Here is a 20,735-nt window from a genome sequence, read left to right as displayed (position 1 = left end):
TGGTATTATCTCATGGCCTCCAAATGAGGCATCTGTTTATTGCCATGGTTCAGTATATTCTATTCTAGTGTTGTTGCCAGATGTTCTTTTCAGTCCCGTTTTTACCATCTGAAACAATAGCCACCTGGAGGCTATATGCAGTTTTCTTGGCTTCACTATATGATCTATAATCTGATTTCAACACAATATATTCGAAAGCTGCCATTGAGTTGTCAGTGTTTGTTTTTTTTCCTAAAGGGAATCAACAGTAGTTTAGAGGTTTCAGAGAAACATATCAGCAGTCTGGAAGACAGGATAATAGAAAGCACATGAGCCAAACATCCAAAAAGAGGGAAAAAAATTTTAATTTTTAAAATTAAAAAAATTTTTAAATAGAACAGATTAAGAGATCTCTTAAAATCCAGTGAACAAATGTTCACATTATAGGGGTCCCAGAAGAAGAGAGAGAAAGGTGTAAAAAACTTATTGAAGAAGGAATATCTGAAAACTCCCCTAACCTAGGGAGAAAAATAGACGTCCAAGTTCAAGAAGCAGAGTTCCAAACAAGATGAACCCAAGGAGGTCCACACCACAGCACATAATAATTAAAATGTCAAAGGTTAAAGATAAAGAGAGAATCTTAAAACCAGCTAGAGAGAAACACAAAGTTACCTAGAAAGGAAAAACTATAAGACTATAAGCTGATTTTTCAGCAGAAACTTTGCAAGCCAGAAGAGAGTGGCAAGTGCTAAAAGGAAAAACCTACAACCAAGAATATTCTACCTGGCAAGGTTAGCATTCAGATTTGAAGGAGAGATAAAGAGTTTCCCAGAAAAGAAAAGATAAAGGAATTTATCACCACTAAGCCAGCCTTGCAAGAAATGTTAAAGTGACTTCTTTAAGTGGAAAAAAAATGGCCATAATTAAACATAAGAAAAATGAATAAAAACACGTAAAATATGACATATACACAAACGTGGAGAAAGGAGGAACACCTGGGTGGCTCAGTCAGTTAAGCATCTACCTTCGGCTCAGGTCATGATCCCAGGGGCCTGGGATCAAGTCCCACATCAGGCTCCCTGCTCAATGGGGAGCCTGCTTCTTCCTCTGACTGCTGCTCTCCCTGCTTGTGTGTTCTTTGTCTCTCTCTCTTTCTCTCTCTCACTCTCTTTCACCTGCTTCTCCCTCTGCTGCTCCCCCTGCTTGCATGCACACACGCTCTCTCTCTGTGACAAATAAATAAAATCTTAAAAAAAAAAAAGTGGAGAAGGGAGTAAAAAGAGAAAAGAAGGGGAAAAAGAAAAAAATCTTTTTTTTTTTTAAGAATGTGTTTGAACTTAAATGACCATCAAATTAATACGGACTGCTATTTACTTCAGGTAACATATATGAACCTCATGGTAACCACAAACCCAAAACCTACGATAGATACACCAAAAGTAAAGAGAAATAAAGCCAAATAAAACCCTATAGATACTAATCAATCAGAAAGAAAGAGCAAGGAAGAAAGGAACAAAGGAGAACTACAAAAACAACCAATAAGAAAAACTTTTAAGTGGCAATAAGTACATACCTATCAATAATTACTTTAAATGTAAATGGCCTCAATGCTCCAATCTAAAGACATAGAGTGGTGGGATGGATAAAAAAAAAATAGAACCCATCTATATGCTACCTACAAGAGACTCACCTCAGACCTAATGATGCCTACAGACTAAAAGTGAAGAGATGGAAAACATTCACCATGTAAATGAAAGTTTAAAAAAGCTGGAGTAGCAATACTTACGTCAGACAAAACAGACTTTAAAGCAAAGATTGTAACGAGAGACAAGGGCATTCCATAGTGAAGAAAGGAATCAATCCATCAAGAAGATATAACAATTGTGAATATCTGTGCACCTGATACCGGAGCACCTAAATACATAAAGCAGATATTAATGTACATAAAGAGAGAAATTGATGGTAATACAATAACAGTAGAGAACATTAATACTCTATTTACATCAATGGATGGATCATTCAGACAGAAAATTAATAAGGGAATGTCTTTGTTTTTGTTTTGATTTGTTTTAAAGATTTTATGTATTTATTTTAGAGAGAGACTGCACATGAGCGGGAGGGACAGAGGGAAAGGGAGAGAGAATCTCAAGCAGACTCTGTGCTGAGCTCAGAGCCTTACATGGAGCTTGATCTCACAACCCTAAGATCACGACCTGAGCTGAAACCAAGAATTGAACACTTAACCAACTGCACCACCCAGGCACCCCCATAAGGAAGCAATGTCTTTGAATGACATGTTGGACCAGCTGGACATAACAGATATATACAGAACATTCCATCCAAAAACAACAGAATACACATTCTTTTCAAGTGCAAATGGAACATTCTCCAGAATAGATCACATATTGGGCCATAAAACAAGTCTCAATAAATTTAAGAAAATTGAAATCATAGCAAACATCTTTTCCAACACATCCGTATAAACCTAGAAATGAATCACAAGGAAAAAACAGGGAAAACCACATACAGTGGAGACTAAACAACATGACACTAAACAACCAATGGGTCAATGAAACAATCAAAGAAGAAATCAAAAAATACATGATGACAAATGAAAATGAAAACACAATGATCCAAAATCTCTGGGACACATCAAAAGCAGTTCTAAGAGGGAAGTATATAGAATACAGGCCTAAGAAATAAGAAACAAGAAAAAACTCAAATGATCAATCTTACACCTAAAGGAACGAGAAAGAGAGGAACAAAACCCAAGGTGAGTAGAAGAAAGGAAATAATAAAGATCATGGTAGATGTAAATGACATAGAGACTTAAAAACAAAAACCTCAATGAAACCAAGAGCTGGTTCTTTGAAAAGATAAACAAGATTGATATACCCTTAACCAGACTCATTAAGAAATAAAGAGAAAGGACCCAAATAAAATCAGAAATGAGAGAAAAAATAAAGAAATGAGAGAGGAAAAGTAACAACTCATACCACAGAAATACAAAAGATTGTAAGTGAATACTATAAACAATTATATGCCTACAAACTGGACAGCCTAAAAGAAATGGATAAATTCCTAGAAACATATAATCTTCCAAAACTGAACCAGAAAGAAATAAAAAATCTGAACAGACTGATTACAAGTAATGAAATTTAATCAATATTCAAAAACAATCAAAGAATAAAAGTCCAGTACCACATGGATTCACAGGCGAATTCTACCAGACATTTTAAAAAGAGTTAATACCTATTCTCAGAGTATTTAAAAAAAAATAGAAGAGGAAGGAAAATTTCCAAATATATTCTATAAAGCCAGCATTACTCTAATACCAAACCCGTACAGACACCACAGAAAAAGAAAACTACAGGCCAGTATTCCTGATGAACCTAGGTGCAGATATTCTCCACAAAATATTAGCAAACTGCATACAACAATACATTGAAAAGATCATGCACCACAATCAGGTGAGATGTATTCCCAGGATGCAAGGATGGTTCAGTATTCTCAAATCAATCACATCATACACCATATCACAAAATGAAGGATAAAAGTCATATGATCATTTCAATAGACGCAGAAAAAGCATTTGACAAGATTCAAATTCCATTCATGATAAAAAAAACTTTTCAACAAAACAGTGTTAGAGGGAACATACCTCAACATAATAAAGGCCATATATGAAAAGCCCACAGCTAACATCATCCTCAGTGGTGAAAAACTGAGAGCTTTCCCTCCAAGGTCAGGAACAAGATAAGGTTGTCCACTCTCACCACTTTTCTCCCAACATAGTATTAAAAATCCAAGCCATAGCAATCAGAGAAGAAAAATGAGGCATCCATATTGGTAAAGAACAAGTTAAACTGTCACTACTTGCAGACAACATGATGCTATACATAGAAAATCCTAAAGATTCCATCAAAAAACTACTAGAAATACTAAATGAGTTGAGTAAAGTGGCAGGATATAAAATTAATACCCAGAAATTGGTAGCATTTCTATACACTAACAATGAAGTGGCAGAAAGAGAAATTTAAAAAAAACAGCACCATTTACAGTTGCACCAAAAAGAATAAAATACATAGGAATAAACTTAACCAAAGAGGTGAGTGAAAGACCTATACCGTAAAAACTATAAAACACTGATGAAAGAAATTGAAAATGACTCAAAGAAATGGAAAGATACTCCAAGCTCATGGATTAGAAGAACTAATATTGTCAATATGTTTGTATTACCCAAAGCAATCTACAGAGTTAATGCAATCTCTATTAAAATACCAACAGTATTTTTCACAGAACTAGAATAATACTAAAATTTGTATCAAACCACAAAAGGAATCCTGAGAAAGATTAACAAAGCTGGAGGTACATAATTCCAGACTGCAAGTTATAAATCAAAGCTGTAGTAAAAACAGTATGGTACTGGCACAAAAATAGACACATAGACCAATGGAACAGAGTAGAAAACCCATAAATAAACCCACAGTTATATGCTCAATTAACCTTCAACAAAGCAGGAAAGAACATCCAATGGGAAAAAAGATAGTCTTTGCAACAAACAATGTTGGGAAAACTGGTCATCTACATGCAAAAGAATGAAACTGGACTACTTTCTTACACCATACACAAAAATAAACTCAAAATGAATTAAAGGCCTAAATGTGAGACCAGAAACCATAAAAATCCTACAAGAGAACACAAGTAGTAATTTCTCTGACATCAGCCATAACAACATTTTTCTAGATACATCTCCTAAGGCAAGGGAATAAAGGCAAAAATAAACTATTGGGACTACATCAAAATAAAAGCTTTTGCACAGCAAAGGAAGCCATCAAGAAAACAAAAAGACAACCTACTGAATGGGAGAAGGTATTTCTAAATGATATATCTGATAAGGGGTTAATACCCAAAATATATAAAGAACTAAATACAACTCAACACCAAAAAAAAAAAAAAAAATCCAATTAAAAAATGGGCAGAGGATCTGAATAGACATTTTTCCAAAGACATACAGACAGCCAACAGACACATGAAAAGATGTTCAACATCACTAATTAGGGAAATGCAAACCAAAACTGCAGTGAGATATCACCTCATACCTGTTAGACTAGCTAAAATCAAGAAGACAAGAACAACAAGTGTTGGTGAGGATGTGGAGAAAAAGGAATCCTCTTGCACAATTGATGGGAATGTGAATTGGTACAGCCACTGTGGAAAACAGTGTGGAGGTTCCTCAGAATACTAAAAATAGAAATACCATATGATCAGATAATTCCACTATTGGGTGTTTACCTGAGGAAGATAAATATATATGTAGATAGATAGATCTATATAGATATATGCTCCCCTGTGTTTATTGCAGCATTATTTACAGTAGCCAAGGAATGGAAGCAACGGAAGTGTCCATAAATAAATGGATAAGGACACAGCCATAAAAAAGGATGAGATCATGCCATTTGAGACAACATGGATGAACCTGGGGTATTATGCTAAGTGAAATAAGTCAGACTGAGAAAGATACCATATGATTCCACTCACAAATGGAATCTAAAAGAAGTACATGAAGAAACAGTAAATACAAACAACAAACTGATGGTTGCCAGAGGGGAGGGGGCAAGGGGGTTGGGCAAAATGGGTGAAGGGGAGAGGGAGATACAGGAGTCCATTTATGGAATGAGTAAGTCACAAGGGTAAAAAGTAGAGCATAAGGAATATAGTCAGGGATATTGTAATAGTGATGTAATGGGACAGGTGGTAACTATACTTGTGGTAAACATAGCATAATGTATAAACTTGTGAAATCACTAAGTTGTACACCTGAAACTAATGTAATATTGTGTGTCACCTATACTCAAATAAATAAATTTCTTTTGTGAATTCTAAGTAATATTTGTTTGTAAAATAGAATATTTGAAAAATACAAGAGGGGCGCCTGGGTGGCTTAGTTGGTTAAGCGGCTGCCTTCAGCTCAGGTCATGATCCTGGGGTCCTGGGATCGAGCCCCGCGTCCGGCTCCCTGCTCAGCAGAGAGCCTGCTTCTCCCTCTCCCTCTGCCTGCCACTCTGCCTGCTTGTGCTCTCTCTCTATCTCTCTGTCAAATAAATAAATAAAATCTTAAAAAAAAAAAAAAAGAAAGATACAAGAAAAATAAAGTAAAAAATTCACCAGAGATGATCACTGGCAAATACGATGTATCTTTGCAAAACTGGAATAATAATCTATGTGTGGTTTTGTACCTTTTTCCTTTATTATTATATCTTGTTCATTTTTTCACATCATCAAAATCCTGTCATGCACTACAAAGGTAAAAATCCAGAATACTGACAATACCAAATACTGGCAAAGATGTGGAGTGATAGGAACTCTTCTTGTTGCTAGAGGAAGTGCAAAATGGTACAGCTACTATGAAAAAAAAAAAAAAAGTTGGCAGTTTCTTACAAAACTAAACATACTGTTAACCATACAATCCAGCAGTTGTCCTACTTGGTATTTACTAAAAGGAGTTGAAAATGTATGTCCATACAAAAACCTGCTCGCAGATGGTTATAGCATCTTTATTCATAATTGCCAAACCTTGGAAACAATCAAGATGTCCTTCAGTCGGTGAATGTATAAATTAACTTTAGTACGTACAGGCAGTGGAATTATTATTTAGCACTAAAATGAAATGAGCTATTAAGCCATGAAAAGACATGGAGAAACCTTAAGTGCATATTACTAAGTGAAAGAAGGCAATCTGAAAAGGCTATATACTGTATGATTTCCAACTACGTGATATTCTGGAAAAAGCAAAACTGAAGACAATAAAAAGATCAGTGGTTGCCAGGGGTGGGGAGAAGAGAAAGATGAATAGGCAGAGCACAAAGGATTTTTAGAAGAATGAAAAACTGTGTACGATATTATAATGATGGATATATGTCATTATACGTTTGCCCAAACCTGTAGAATGTACAACACTAAGAGTGAGCCCTAAGTTACACTGTGGACTTTGGGTGATTATGATGTGTCAGAGTACGTTCATCCTTGCTTAAAAATGTACCATTCTGGTGAGTGATATTGATAATGGGGGAGGCTATACATGTGTGGGGATAAGGAGTATATGGGAAATCTGTACTTTCTGATCAGTTTTGCTATCAATCTAAAATTGCTCTAAAAATAAATTTTAAAAGATAGGTGTGTGTGTGTGTGTGTGTGTGTGTGTGTGTGTACACAGACACGTATGTTTAAAATTCTCTAAAGGATGACTATATCAATAAAGCATCTTCTGACAATTCGGTTTCAGAGAAGTAAACTCTATAACCCAAAGGATGATTAGCCCTAAAATTGTTTATATTGCAGACACTTTGTGTATTAGTCCATAACATGAAGAATGAGTTGGTTTTATTTGAAGAAAAAAATCAGATTTAAAAATGCCAGGATTTAATTATGACTGTACTCTTAATATAAAACAAAAAAAATTTTAAGTTTTACATGCTTTCCACCCATTTCCCAACTGCAGTCTGAAACAAATGACCCTCAACTTTAGTTGTTGTACTTTGCATTTATAAATACTTTCATATGCAAAGGGCTTCCAGTCAGAAGCCAAGAAGACTCTTCATTAAAAAGAAAATAGCCAGTATTGTTAAAATGTCCATGCTACTCAAAGCAACCTACAGATATAATGCAACCCCTATCAAAACACCAACAGTAGTTTTCACCAAATTAGAACAAATAATACTAAAATTTGTATGGAATCACAAAAGATCCCAAATAGCCAAAGCAATCTGGAGAAAGAATAACAAAGCTGGAAGTATCACAATCCCAGAATTCAAGATATAGTACAAAGCTGTAGTAATCCAAACAGTATGCTATTGGCACAAAAATAGACATAAGATCAATGGAACAGGACAGAGAGCCCAGAAATAAACCCATGGTTTTATGGTCAATTAATCTTCAACAAAGCAGGACAAGAATATACAATGGGGAAAAGATAGTCTCTTCAGCAAGTGGTGCTGGGAAAGCTGACAGCTGCATGCAAAAGAATGAAACTGGACCACTTTCTTAGAGCATACACAAAAATAAATTCAAAATGGATTAAAGACCTAAGTGTAAGACCTGAAACCATAAAACTCCTAGGAGAAAACATAGGCAGTAATTTCTTTTCAGCCACAGAAACATTTTTCAAGATACGTCTTCTCAGGCAAGGAAAACAAAAAATAAATATTGGGACTACACCAAAACACAGAGAAACCATCAACAAAACAAGAAGGCAACCTACTGTATGGAAGAAGAAATTTTCAAATGATACATCTGATAAGGGGTTAATATTCAAAATATAAAAAGAACTTCTTCAACTCAACACCAAAAAAAAAACCCCAAATAATCTAATTGAAAAAATGGGCAGAGGACCTGAATAGACATTTCTCCAAAGACATACGAGTGGCTAACAGATACACATGAAAAGATGCTGAACGTCACTAATCAGGGAAATGCAAATCAGAACCACAATGAGAGAATCACCTTACCTCTGTCAGAAAGGCTAGACTCAAAAGGACAAGAAATAACAAGCGGTGAGCATGTGGAGAAAAATGAACCTTCATGTACTGTTGCATGGAAGATCCTTAAAAAATTAAAAATAGAATTACCATATGATCCAGTAATTCCACTACTGGATATTTATCCAAAGAAAATGAAAACACAAATTCAAAAAGATACATGCACCCCTGTGTTTATTGCAGCATTCTTTACAATAACCAAGACATGTAAGCAATTCAGGTGCCCCGATCAATGGTGAATGGATAAAGAAGTGATACACACACACACTCAACCATAAAAAAGAATGAGATCTGCCATTTGCAACAACGTAGAGGGAACTAGAGGGTATAATGCAAAGTGAAATAAGTCAGAGAAAGATACATACCATGATTTCACCAATATGTGTAATTTAAGAAACAAAACAAATGAACAAAGTAAAAAAGACAAACAAAAAAAACCCCAGACTCTTAAATACAGAAAACAAACTGGTGGTTGCCAGAGGGCAAGTGGGTAGGGGGATGGGTGAAATAGATAAAGGGGATTAAGAGTGCACTTATTGTGATGAGCGTACTAAGTAATATATATAAATGTCGAATTATTATATTGTATACCTGGAACTCATATAATACTGTATGTTTATTATACTTCAACAAATAAAATGGTTTTCTCAAATAAAAATATAAAATACTTAAGACTTCCATTAAGTTTTTTTTTTTTTTAAAGATTATATTTATTTATTTGACAGAGAGAGACACAGCGAGAGAGGGAACACAAGCAGGGGGAGAGGGAGAGGGAGAAGCAGGCTTCCCGCGGAGCAGGGAGCCCGATGGAGGGCTTGATCCCAGGACCCTGGGATCACAACCCGAGCCGACCCGAGCCGAAGGCAGACGCTTAACGACTTAACAGCCACCCAGGTGCCCCTTAAGTTAATCTTATATACCAAGTTATCTGTGAAAGAACCCAACAATGTAAATTAAATTTGCCCATTCGCTTACATTTTTACCTAGGTGTTAATGAAGATTTTACTAGGGTGCCTGGGTGGCTCAGTTGCTTAAGCAACTGCCTTCGGCTCAGGTCATGATAGTGGAGTCCCGGGATCGAGTCTCACATGAAGTCCCACATCAGGCTCCCTGCTCAGCAGGGAGTCTGCTTCTCCCTCTGACTCTCCCCCCTCTCATGCTCTCTTGCTATCATTATCTCTCTCAATAAAATAAATAAAAATCTTCTTAAAAAAATGGTTTTACCAAAAAATACAGTGTGAAAATATAAAAGTAAATTGTCTTTTAAAAATCCTAAATTAAGATTACCTTGTGAGCTAATGTGAACAATACCAAAACAGCATAAAAACCACTTAAAGTGGGGCGCCTGGGTGGCTCAGTCGGTTAAGCGTCTGCCTTCGGCTCAGGTCATGGTCTCAGGGTCCTGGGATCGAGCCCCACATCGGGCTCCCTGCTCAGTGGGAAGCCTGCTTCTTCCTCTTCCACTCCCCCTGCTTGTGTTCCCTCTCTCGCTGTATCTCTCTCTATCAAATAAATAAAAAATCTTAAAAAAAAAAAAATTCCAAAGTAAAACATTTTTATTTCCACCAAAAACTGGGAAACTCCTTATAACTTACATTTTTTTTTGTGGTGGTGGTGGTTGATAGCTGTGACTTGGGTTGGTTGAAAAGTGACATTTCTGATAGAAAAGTGCTTTTCTTAGAATCTGAAGACTTGCCAACAAAATTGACACTCAGCACTCTAGGCCCAAAATAAATTAGGTGTTGGCCCTAACATAAATGTACTTAATTTTGCTTCTCCTTTTACCTACTTTTGTGTGCAAGATTTCAAATAACATGACTAAAGTATCATATTTAGAAGAAATTAGGGTTGCTAATGTGATAGGTTTTTGTCTTTTTAAGTAATTTAAAAACTTTTATTTCACAAATAAGAAAACTGCAGTCAGTGGATTTTTTTGCATTTTGGACACTTGATTTCTCACTCATTGTTCTTTCCACACTACTTTTATTTCTCCTGAGCAACTCTTTAAAAATCTGGATAACATTATTCTTGCTGATTATAATGTGGTTTATGTTGATTGTCTCAATAAGTGACACTAAGTACTTCATTCAGACCAGTGTGGATAGTATATGAAAAAGAATTATAAATACTTAAATATTTGTGCCAAGCAAATGTGATATTTAACACTTTTGAGCATCATTACTTAACAGTGTGAGCTTAGCAATGAGCATTACTTGGTAAATAGATTCCAGCTAGGGAAAGCTATTGGACTGGAGAGGGATAAGTGTGATATGGGACTTAAAATTAATGGACAAAATCTTTCATACACAATTTTGTAGTGGAACTGTGAAGTTCATTTTTGGGTAATATTATCTAGGTTATTTGATTACATACGGAAGCACTGAGTTGTGGTCTGAATGATAAGGATTTTTAAATTGCTGAGTAGCTGAAGAAATTCGGTGCTGCTTGTCAATAAAATTTAGGTGCTTAGGAAAATGACATTGCAAGAATATCTTAGTCACAGTTGAAAAGGAAAGCTGAGGTAGAAAAACTTTTGTTTTATATTCAGTAAATCTAAATAACAGCTGTGAAACAAATTAATTGGGGCAATGTTTTATTAAACTCTACTTTTAATTTTAAATGCTAGTAACTATGATGGAGATACAGTCACCATTATGCCAAGAATTGCCAAAATGTCAAAACTTTGTTAATAGTCTTGGCTATTAGCCATGATTGTGAAAGACCACTCTTCTGCTCTTGTTTTTTTAATTTATGAGGACTTTTATATTCCATCATTAGGAGATAGGTGTTCTTTATTTACCACATACAGTACAGCAAAATTAAAACCACAGTTCATTAAATTAACTCCCTGTTCTGTTGTGGCACCTTGATAAGTAGGGGTCTTTGATATTATACTTAAGGAAGTTTTTGGACTAAAAGAATTGAAGTAGTAGAAAAAGAGGAGATTAGAGGACAGAAGAGAGGATAGATCTCCTGGAGAATGTGGATGATCTCTCTCTCCACTGTAGCCGGGACACCACAATGCAGGAAAAAAGGAACATCCAGACCTGATGCCAGTGATATAGATTAAAATGTTTGGGAAAACTAAAAAAATAAACACCAGCGTAGTCATCCTAAATTCTCTGGGCCTTATTATACTAAATAAGTGGAGAAAAATTGCCCTTTAGAAGAAATATATAATCCATGGTTAATTTCATTTCCCCTGCCTATATGTTTTTCCATTCCTGTTTCTCTCAAGAGAATAAGAAAATGAGGATTCCTCTCTCCTATGGGAGGATTTGCTTTTGAATCAGTCATAGCTGGCAGGCTGCATTTTTCCAGGTCTGAGATACAGACAGTGGAAATTAAATATGATGTCTTCAAAATAAATGAGTTACAGTAAATGGAAAGTCAGAAATGACATCACAGGTGAAGAAAGGTGAGTTTATTTGCTCCATTCATTCAAAATGGTTGTCTTCTTGATCATTTGTACTTTTTTTTCAAGTGATGGATTTGGTTTGTATTTGAGTTAATGGGAGAAATGGGGGAAGACTGTGTTTTTCTATGTGTACTTTATAATATCTGCAACATACATTAGCAGTATAATCAAGATATGTTTGGGATTGTAGGATATTTTTTTAATTATGGAAAACATTTTCTGAAGTCAATTCCTACTTTTTTATAGTTAAAAACTAGTCATTGGTCTTAAGAGTTAGAAAGAAAGAAAGCTGAAAAATAGTGTGGACCTTCTACTAAATATTTTAACCATAAGAACAGTAGTATTAGCTATATATACTCTTAATTATATTTCTGCTGATGACAGTATGTTTTTAAATGAAGCTCACCAGAAAACTAGAATATGTACATTATATTCTTTAGAGCAGCACTGTTCAATAAAAATACAAAATAGACCACACACGTAATTTAAATTTTTCTAGTAGCCACATTAAAAAGTAAAAAGAAATGATGAGATTAGTTTTAATATATTTAACCCAATATATCCAAGTATTACCTTTTCATTATGTGATCAATATAAAAAATTTAATGAGATTTTATATTTTTTTGTACTAAGTCTTTTAAATGTATTATTTTTATTATTTTTATTTTATTTTTACATCATTAGTTTTTGATGTAGTGTTCATGATTCTACTTAGAGCACATCTCAGTTCTGACTACCCACATTTCAAGTATTTAGTAGCTATATTTCCTATATTGAATGATGCAGATTTAGAATATGATAGGAAGAATATTACTACTATGATATTAATAATTCAGGTTGGTGGGGCGCCTGGGTGGCTCAGTCGTTAAGCATCTGCCTTCAGCTCAGGTCATGATCCCAGGGTCCTGGGATCGAGCCCCACATCGGGCTTCCTGCTCTGCGGGAAGCCTGCTTCTCCCTCCCCCCCCCCCCCCCCCCCGCTTGTGTTCCCTCTCTCACTCTGTCTCTCTGTAAAATAAATAGATAAAATCTTAAAAAAAAAAAAATTAATTCAGGTTGGTCCCCATCTATCATGGGTCCCTTAAAAAGTCTTTTTATTTGTGAAAAAATTTTTTATCAATATCTTTTTATAAATAATAAATTTAAATACTTTTATGGGGGCATCTTGGTAGTAAATTTAGTGAAATATTTTCTACTCACCTGGTATTTATCGCCTTACTATTCTGTGGAAATATATGAAGAAGTGTTTCTAAGCCCTTTGAGGTGCTAACCTTTTACTTAGTCTTTTTTTCCCCTTTAAGGCAGATTTAGTTCTCTATTTCATAAAAGAACTCCTGATTAAGAAACACAGTCACAGTAATGGAGGACATAATTATTTGGAATAGCTGTCAGTACTCATAAACTCATCTTTAATTTCCCTTTACATAGATGTATCCAGAAGAAAACTTTTTTTTAATTGAAAACATTGCCCTTAAAATAATGCTCCATATGATGTGATTATCTTTCCAAAATCTATCCCAGGCCCACCTCCCCTTATGTATCTATTTCCCATTGTTCTCATTTATATTATGGTCTTGATTACAATTTCTATCTAGGTAACTCTTGAACTTACCTTCCCAAAGTATTCATTTGTTTAACAAATACTCATTGAACACCTGTCTTGTGCCAAAAACTATTATAAGAAACAGGAGTTTACCCCTCTCATGAGAAAGTTAGGTAACAAATCACAGTAAAGCATATTAGTTTAATAAAAGCATTTTACAAAGTCCCATGGAATGGCTAAATCTAGAGAGGCTGAGAGAATGGACTCAGAAAAGACTTTAGTAGAGTAGGTGGCATTCAGGTATAGAAGGCTGAATAGAGATTTACCAGGCAGACCAGGAGAGTGAATAATATTACATTTAAAAAATAGTAAGTAGAGGCACCTGGGTGGCTCAGTCGTTAAGCATCTGCCTTCGGCTCAGGTCATGATCCCAGGGTCCTGGGATCGAGCCCCGCATTGGGCTCCCTGCTCCCCAGGAAGCCTGCTTCTCCCTCTCCCACTCCCCCTGCTTGTGTTCCGAACTCTCTCGCTCTGTCTCTCTCTGTTAAATAAATAAAGCCTTAAAAAAAAAAATAGTAAGTAGCCCAGTATAGGTTTTTTTGAACCACATTTTGAAGTCTCTCATTGTATCAAGCTAGCCATTTGCCTTTTTCTTATAGCCAGTAGGGGTGTGATCCCTTAGGGATTTTTAATCAAGGCAATACAAAATTCAAGTTTGTGTACAGCTATGATCCAGGAGCATTCCTACTTGCCCAGGAACCTATTGGGAGATACCTATTTGTGCCCCAGGGCAAACCCACCAACATTGGTCTAAATGGATCCTGAAGCAGCCCTGTGAACCAACTCCGTCCTCACTCAGCCATGGTTTAGGGCAGTCGCACACATCTAGAAACCCAGCAGATGGCATACCTGTCAGTGCCCCCGGAGACAGGTCTGCAGAATCTGGTCCCAGCTCTGGACCCTGAAACAACCCTGACACTCAGTTCTAGCCCCTCCCAGCTGTAATCCTGGGCACTCCTGCCCTCCCTGGGACCCACCCAGGGGCAGAACAGGGTCCTTCCCAGGGATCTAGCAGAAACCACTCCTGCCCACACACCTAGTAACAGGCCAGCTGTCTGCGGACCTAACAGCAGACCTTGTCCCAGCACCAGCCCTACTGACCAAGGACTCAGAGGCAATCCTGTCCGCCAAGAGATCAGACACCAAGTGTCTGGTAATGGGGTCCACAAACCATAGACCCCAGTGCAGGCCCAGCAGCAGCCATGTGACCTGGCCTCAGCCTAACTTGACTGTGGTCCTAGAGGCAGTCTCATCAGTCTGGAGACCCAATAGGAGGAGATCTTTACCCGCAGAAACCTACAGAAATTCGAAGAGATGTTTGTTCCTCCAAATTCAGACACCAATTCCAGGCTACATGGATCATTAAAATTATCAGGCAAACATGGAACCACCAAAGGAAACTAATAAAGTTCCCGTAACCAACCCCAAGGAAATAGAGATGAATTGCCTGACAAATAATTCAAGGTAATCATCTCAAAGAAGCTGAGTTACATGCAAGAGAACATAGACAACTGAATAAAATCAGGGAAACAATGCATGAACATTTTTCCATGGTCATTAAAATACTGAGTTCCTGAACTAAGCTTTATACCTCAGTCCTCATTCTATAAAGCTTTTGCTATTTCTCCTGTATTATGTTGTTTTTCATTGTATGTAAAAAGCAATCTGAAAGTACTTAAGTGGATTTTAAGTGAGTTATAAGGTAGAAACTTTTGTAGATATCCCTTCTACATTTCTATTTTTAGTATTTATATTTTTATATATTAGTTATTTTAAATTACTTTTCTTGTAGGAACCTCCAGAAGTTTAGCCTTTTTGGAGACATAAGTGTTCTACAACAGCAAGGAAGTTTGTCAAATACATACCTCAGCAAGGTGGATCCTGATGGCAAAAAAATTAAACAGTAAGTTACATAGTTAGTGGAAGGGGGCTTATACTAATAATAATTTTAGTTTTTTTCTGAGAAATTGTAAGATACAATCAGAAGAGTAGTATTTTTTCTAAAAAGAACATATGTCCTGTAAATTGGAAATGTTTTACCTATGAAATATGCTATTCCACATTATAAATCTTTAAGACAGAGAATTTGCTGGATAATTATTGCTATTTAAAACTGTTATTTTTCTGCTTGCCTTCACTGTAACATAAATTGCATATCATCAGTCTTTTCTACCATACTGGTACAAAATGCTCCTTTCCTTGGGTGAAGAACGTATTTTTATATGATTAATATATCCATGGGTCTGATACAGTTTATTCATTATATTTGAATGTGAATTTTAATGGTATTTATGATAATATTACTTGTGGGTTGGTTAGAAATTAACTGAGAGAAAATGGATCTCAACATTGCATGCCATTTCACTGCCCAGTTTCAAAAGTCGGTGTTAAAAGATTAGCACTAAATGTTAACAGGATCGTTGTGGCATGTGTTTTCCATACAGAATTCAGCAGCTGTTCGAAGAAATACTGAGTAATAGTAGGCAACTGAAATGGCTGTCCTGTGGGTTTATGCTGGAAATAGTAACCCCAACATCACTGTCATCTCTCTCAAACTCTGTTGCCAACACCATGGAGCACCTGAGCTTGCTGGACAACAATATTCCTGGTAACAGCACCCTTATCACCACAGTCGAACTAGAGCGATTCGTGAATCTGCGCTCACTTGCCCTGGATTTCTGTGACTTTACAGCTGAGATGGCAAGAGTCTTAACCGATAGCAACCATGTGCCTTTGCAGCGACTGTCTCTCCTGGTCCACAATGTCTCCGTGATGCACAAGTCTCTGGACAACATGCCAAATGATGAGCATTGGAAAGCCTTGTCACGGAAGAGCACCAGCCTTCGGGTCTACATAATGGCCTTTGATATCAAAAGTGAAGATATGTTAAAGATTCTGAAACCCGGTATACCACTAGAGAGGATTCATTTTGACAGCTACATCACTTGTGTTTCAGGAGCTATTGTTGATCTTATATCCAGGCAGTATGATAAGTTCCTCACTCATTTTATATTAATGAATGATGTAATTGACACGTCTGGTTTTCCAGATCTTAGTGACAACCGAAATGAAGATCCATTGGTTTTATTAGCATGGAGGTGCACAAAGCTCTCTCTTCTGGCAATTCACGGTAGGTGATTTTTGCTCAGTTTAATTTGTTATTTATATTACATCTAAAATATTTTAAACCAGTAAAAAGATAGCAATGACATTTATAGTGTTGAGTAATCTAAAAAGCTGAAATGCAGGTTTTTATACTTTTTAATAATTTATAAGATATACCACTTAACAAGTAGAAAGTCATATTGCTATAGCTCTAAGTGTTTTTTTTTTTTTTTTTTTTTTAAGATTTTTTTTTATTTATTTGTCAGAGAGAGAGAGCACAAGCAGGGAGAGTGGCAGGCAGAGGGAGAAGCAGGCTCCCTGCTGAGCAGGAGCCCAATGTGGGACTCGATCCCAGGACCATGGGATCATGACCTGAGCCGAAGGCAGACGCTTAACCGACTGAGCCACCCAGGCGTCCCTCTACTCTTAAGTGTTCTTGCTCCAGCTTCCGTGTTACTTTTTTCTTCCACCATGTGATTGATGGTATTTCATGAGAATGGCATTTGAAATTAATTGATCTATCGAAGAAAACATATCTACTTGCAGTAGATGTATTTCTTCCTCTAATCACAAGATCTCTTAAAAACATAATACAGAATGAAGAGAAAGTATGATTTCTTTCTTGCTTGCTGCCTCATCTTCTAGATTCTAGATATTAACATTAATTTGTATATTTTTTTAAATGATGATTCCATTGATTGGGTATATGCTTTTTTCTTACTGGTGCCTTTCATCTTAATGTAAACTATTCTCATTTAGAGAGAGTTGCTATTCTGACAAGTTAGAAGAACATTTTACTTCCTTTTCTGGAACATGTAAGATATTTACAGAATACAAAATAGACTAGGGGCGCCTGGGTGGCTCAGTCGTTAAGCGTCTGCCTTCGGCTCAGGTCATGATCCCGGGGTCCTGGGATCGAGCCCCGCATCGGGCTCCCTGCTCAGCGGGAAGCCTGCTTCTCCCTCTCCCACTCCCCCTGCTTGTGTTCCCTCTCTCGCTGTGTCTCTCGCTGTCAAATAAAAAATTAAAAAAAAAAAAAAAGAATACAAAATAGACTATACGAATGTCTTAAACTCTATTAGTTGTGTTTCCTTATTTTTTAAATTAATTTTTTAGCCTGCATTAGTGCAGGAAAGTGTGCGTCTTGCTTTTCAAGTTTTGCTTTATAATTTGGCCAGTCATCAGAGGTAGCAGCAAAGAAATGCATTTCAACTTGTTATAAGATTACACAACACTATATATTAAAGGTTAATTTCAGCCAATCTAAGCTTTTATTTTAAGAAATAAGATATTAGATACAGCTGAAGCCCCTGTACCCATTCCCCTTTATTCATTCCCAGAGGTAATCCATGACTGTTTTATACTTTACATATTTTCTACTGGCAATTAACAGTTTAAAGTGTCAGTTCTTAACTTTGGACTGTGAAGCATCATAGGAGAGGATTTTTTACTCACTAAAAATAAGTTTCCTATGTATCATTAATGGATACATATATGAAATAAAAATTTGTTTATGATACAGCACTATCCAAAGCTATAAAGTTTTACTTTAAATGTCTTCAATCTTACTAAATGTACTGATATCGGAATAGGATTATAGCACCTACCAATTCACCAGCCACAGTGATGTTGGAAACAATATCAAACTTAGTCTTTTTTTTTTTTTTTTTTTTTTTGAGCTAAACAATCATACTTCCTTTTCCAATCTCAGTATATTTTTAAAAGAAAAGGACCAAAGTGGTCAGTGAGATACAAGTTTGTGGAAAAGACTAGCTTATCAAATAGATAAAATAAAATGCAAGGAAATGACAGTGCTTGTCTTTGGTTTATTTTGAAGGTTACACAGTGTGGGCGCACAACCTCATTGCCATTGCTCGTCTTCGTGGCTCTGATCTAAAAGTACTTGAAGTCACTGAAGAAAGCATTGATTTTGACCAAGGTGAACTGGCCGACCAGGATGTGGATCCAGTGCATAACCTTATTGAGCAGGTATCCCTGGGCCTGGGTCAACCTTGGCACGCTGTCATGGACATCGAATCACTCAGTGTCTTCACTGAACCAAATCGTCATTTTTACAGAGAGATGCAAAGCTTCAGCGAAGACATTTAGCTTTTTTTTAAATGTACAATTCCTGTGGTTACATATGCAAGTAGGGTCCTATTATGTTTTTTTTTAGTAGTGTGCATTAATCCCTTTGTGCTGTGTTTAATCAGTATTAGCTTTATAGAATTATATATGTATATTCTACTTCTTGATCAAAGAACGTAGTCGGGTATTGGTTTAGAAGTTCAAAGTGACAATGTGTAGGGCTTTCACGGTTAATGGACTTGTTATCACACCTTAAGGATATACAACCGAAGGTTGTCTGAGGTTGCTGGCTAACTTTATTTTTCACTGAGTTACTCTGCCTTTTGATGTTTTTATTCTTTGTGTGTCAGAGTTCAGAGCTCAGGAGCCAAAATATTTTTATACATATATAGATATATATCCATAGCCTGGTGGATTTGTATGCAATGCACTGCATTCATGCTTCTGATAGCATTTCATTAATTTTTATTTGAAATGGAAGAAGGGAGGATAGTATGATCCCAAATGAGTTCTCTCTAACAGAAAAGCCAAGACTTTAACTTTCATTACATATATAATAGTTGATATCACCAATTACCATTCTGAATTTTGTATAGTACTAGGTTAGAACACTGCTTAATCCTTTTTTTAAAAAAATGCATTTACATAAACATGAATACTCAAATTGTTAGACTTTTTTTAAAACTACATCTGACATAATTTTATTCATCAATTACATTATACATTCAAGTTAGCTTTTTAGCCCAGATTTCAAATAGTGGAGGAAGAAACTGTATTCCAGGGTAAAAACCTCCTTAAGAGAAAATAAAAAAACACAGTTGTAAACACACATGCTTGCAAACACACATTAGTCGTGAAATCCCTAGCAACGAGTCACTGGATTTTTCTCTGTCAGCGCGCGTGTCAGCTGCCAAAGAATAGACTTAACTGAAGAAGTGCCCACATGCTGGCAGGGGCCGGCCCACTCTGGCCAGCCAGATACTGCTAGATTGTAATATTTAAGGTCGAATTTCGACCTGTGGTACACAGCTGTGCTGTGGCTCAGTCAGCAACCTCAGAACTCTGAAAAAACAAAACAAAAAAAAAAGAAAAAAAAACCATGCACCTGTTTCACTGTGAATAGTGAATGTAAAGGAAAGAAAGGAAAAACTGAAAGCTTGTTCTATCACAGGTATGAGCTGCTATGATACATGAAGAACATTCCATGAAGTATGTTTTAAAACCTTGTTATATCTGAGAGGCTTTAAAAGCCGACTTAACTGTTTCAGGGCAACCGCGGTACAGACGTGGTCTCTGTGAGACTTCCACCTGACCCCAGTTTTAAGTGGTACGAATGTTGTGCATTTAATGTTAAAGGACAGTCTGCAATAATAAAGTAAGTAGCCAACGTGGGTGCCCAGCAGTGCTGAGACCTGGCTGCTCTATTGTAAGCTTTGGAAACACAATTTATGCAACAGATGTCCAGATATGATTCTATTTATGGAAAAAGTTTATATGTATTTTACAAATGGTTTTACCATCTTATATTAAAATGACCTTTTGACAGGTGTGCACTGTTTTGTCTCCAGTGAGCACATACCATGAGGATTTTATATGTACATCAGTAGTGTGAATCCACTGGCACAGTGTGTGTAAATGCCAGATGTGGTGAGATTTTATCTTATAAATGTGATCAGATAAAATAAATCCTGACAGAAACTGTAAGGAAACCAGCTGAATGTTTGACCTGATGACTGATGTTGAATGGTTTATGTTAAATGTATATTCTTTTAATCAATGAATAAAGCATTAAAAAGTGACCATTGTAATATATTTTATTGTATACAAAGCATGAAAACTTTGAGTGTTAAACTGTAATAATCCTTATATCATGTGTAATCATGTAAGCTACTGTTGTAGTCTGGTGCAGCAAAGCTGAAATTTGGGAATATTTCATAAAAAGTCCTAGGTTAGGGGCACCTGGGTGGTGCAGTCAGTTAAGCATCTGACTCTTGATTTCAGCTCA

The 20,735-nt window shown here is 36.2% G+C and overlaps 1 protein-coding gene across 1 annotated transcript in view; it reads left to right on the top strand.

Annotated features, from left to right (window-relative positions):
* Window positions 1–20,529, top strand: part of FBXO33 (F-box protein 33) — a 34,677-nt gene extending 14,148 nt beyond the window's left edge. The window contains exons 2-4 of the mRNA XM_032405000.1: window positions 15,330–15,440; window positions 15,982–16,667; window positions 18,480–20,529. Coding sequence (XP_032260891.1) covers window positions 15,330–15,440; window positions 15,982–16,667; window positions 18,480–18,751 — 1,069 coding nt within the window. The 3' untranslated portion in view covers window positions 18,752–20,529. The remainder of the gene's footprint in view (window positions 1–15,329; window positions 15,441–15,981; window positions 16,668–18,479) is intronic.
* The last annotated feature ends 206 nt before the right edge of the window (window positions 20,530–20,735 follow it).

The sequence above is a fragment of the Phoca vitulina genome, unplaced genomic scaffold (genome assembly GCF_004348235.1).
Source record: "Phoca vitulina isolate PV1807 unplaced genomic scaffold, GSC_HSeal_1.0 scaffold7, whole genome shotgun sequence".
Classification (NCBI taxonomy): domain Eukaryota; kingdom Metazoa; phylum Chordata; class Mammalia; order Carnivora; family Phocidae; genus Phoca; species Phoca vitulina.
Note: the sequence above shows the minus strand (reverse complement) of the source record. Positions and strands in the feature narration are given on the sequence as shown.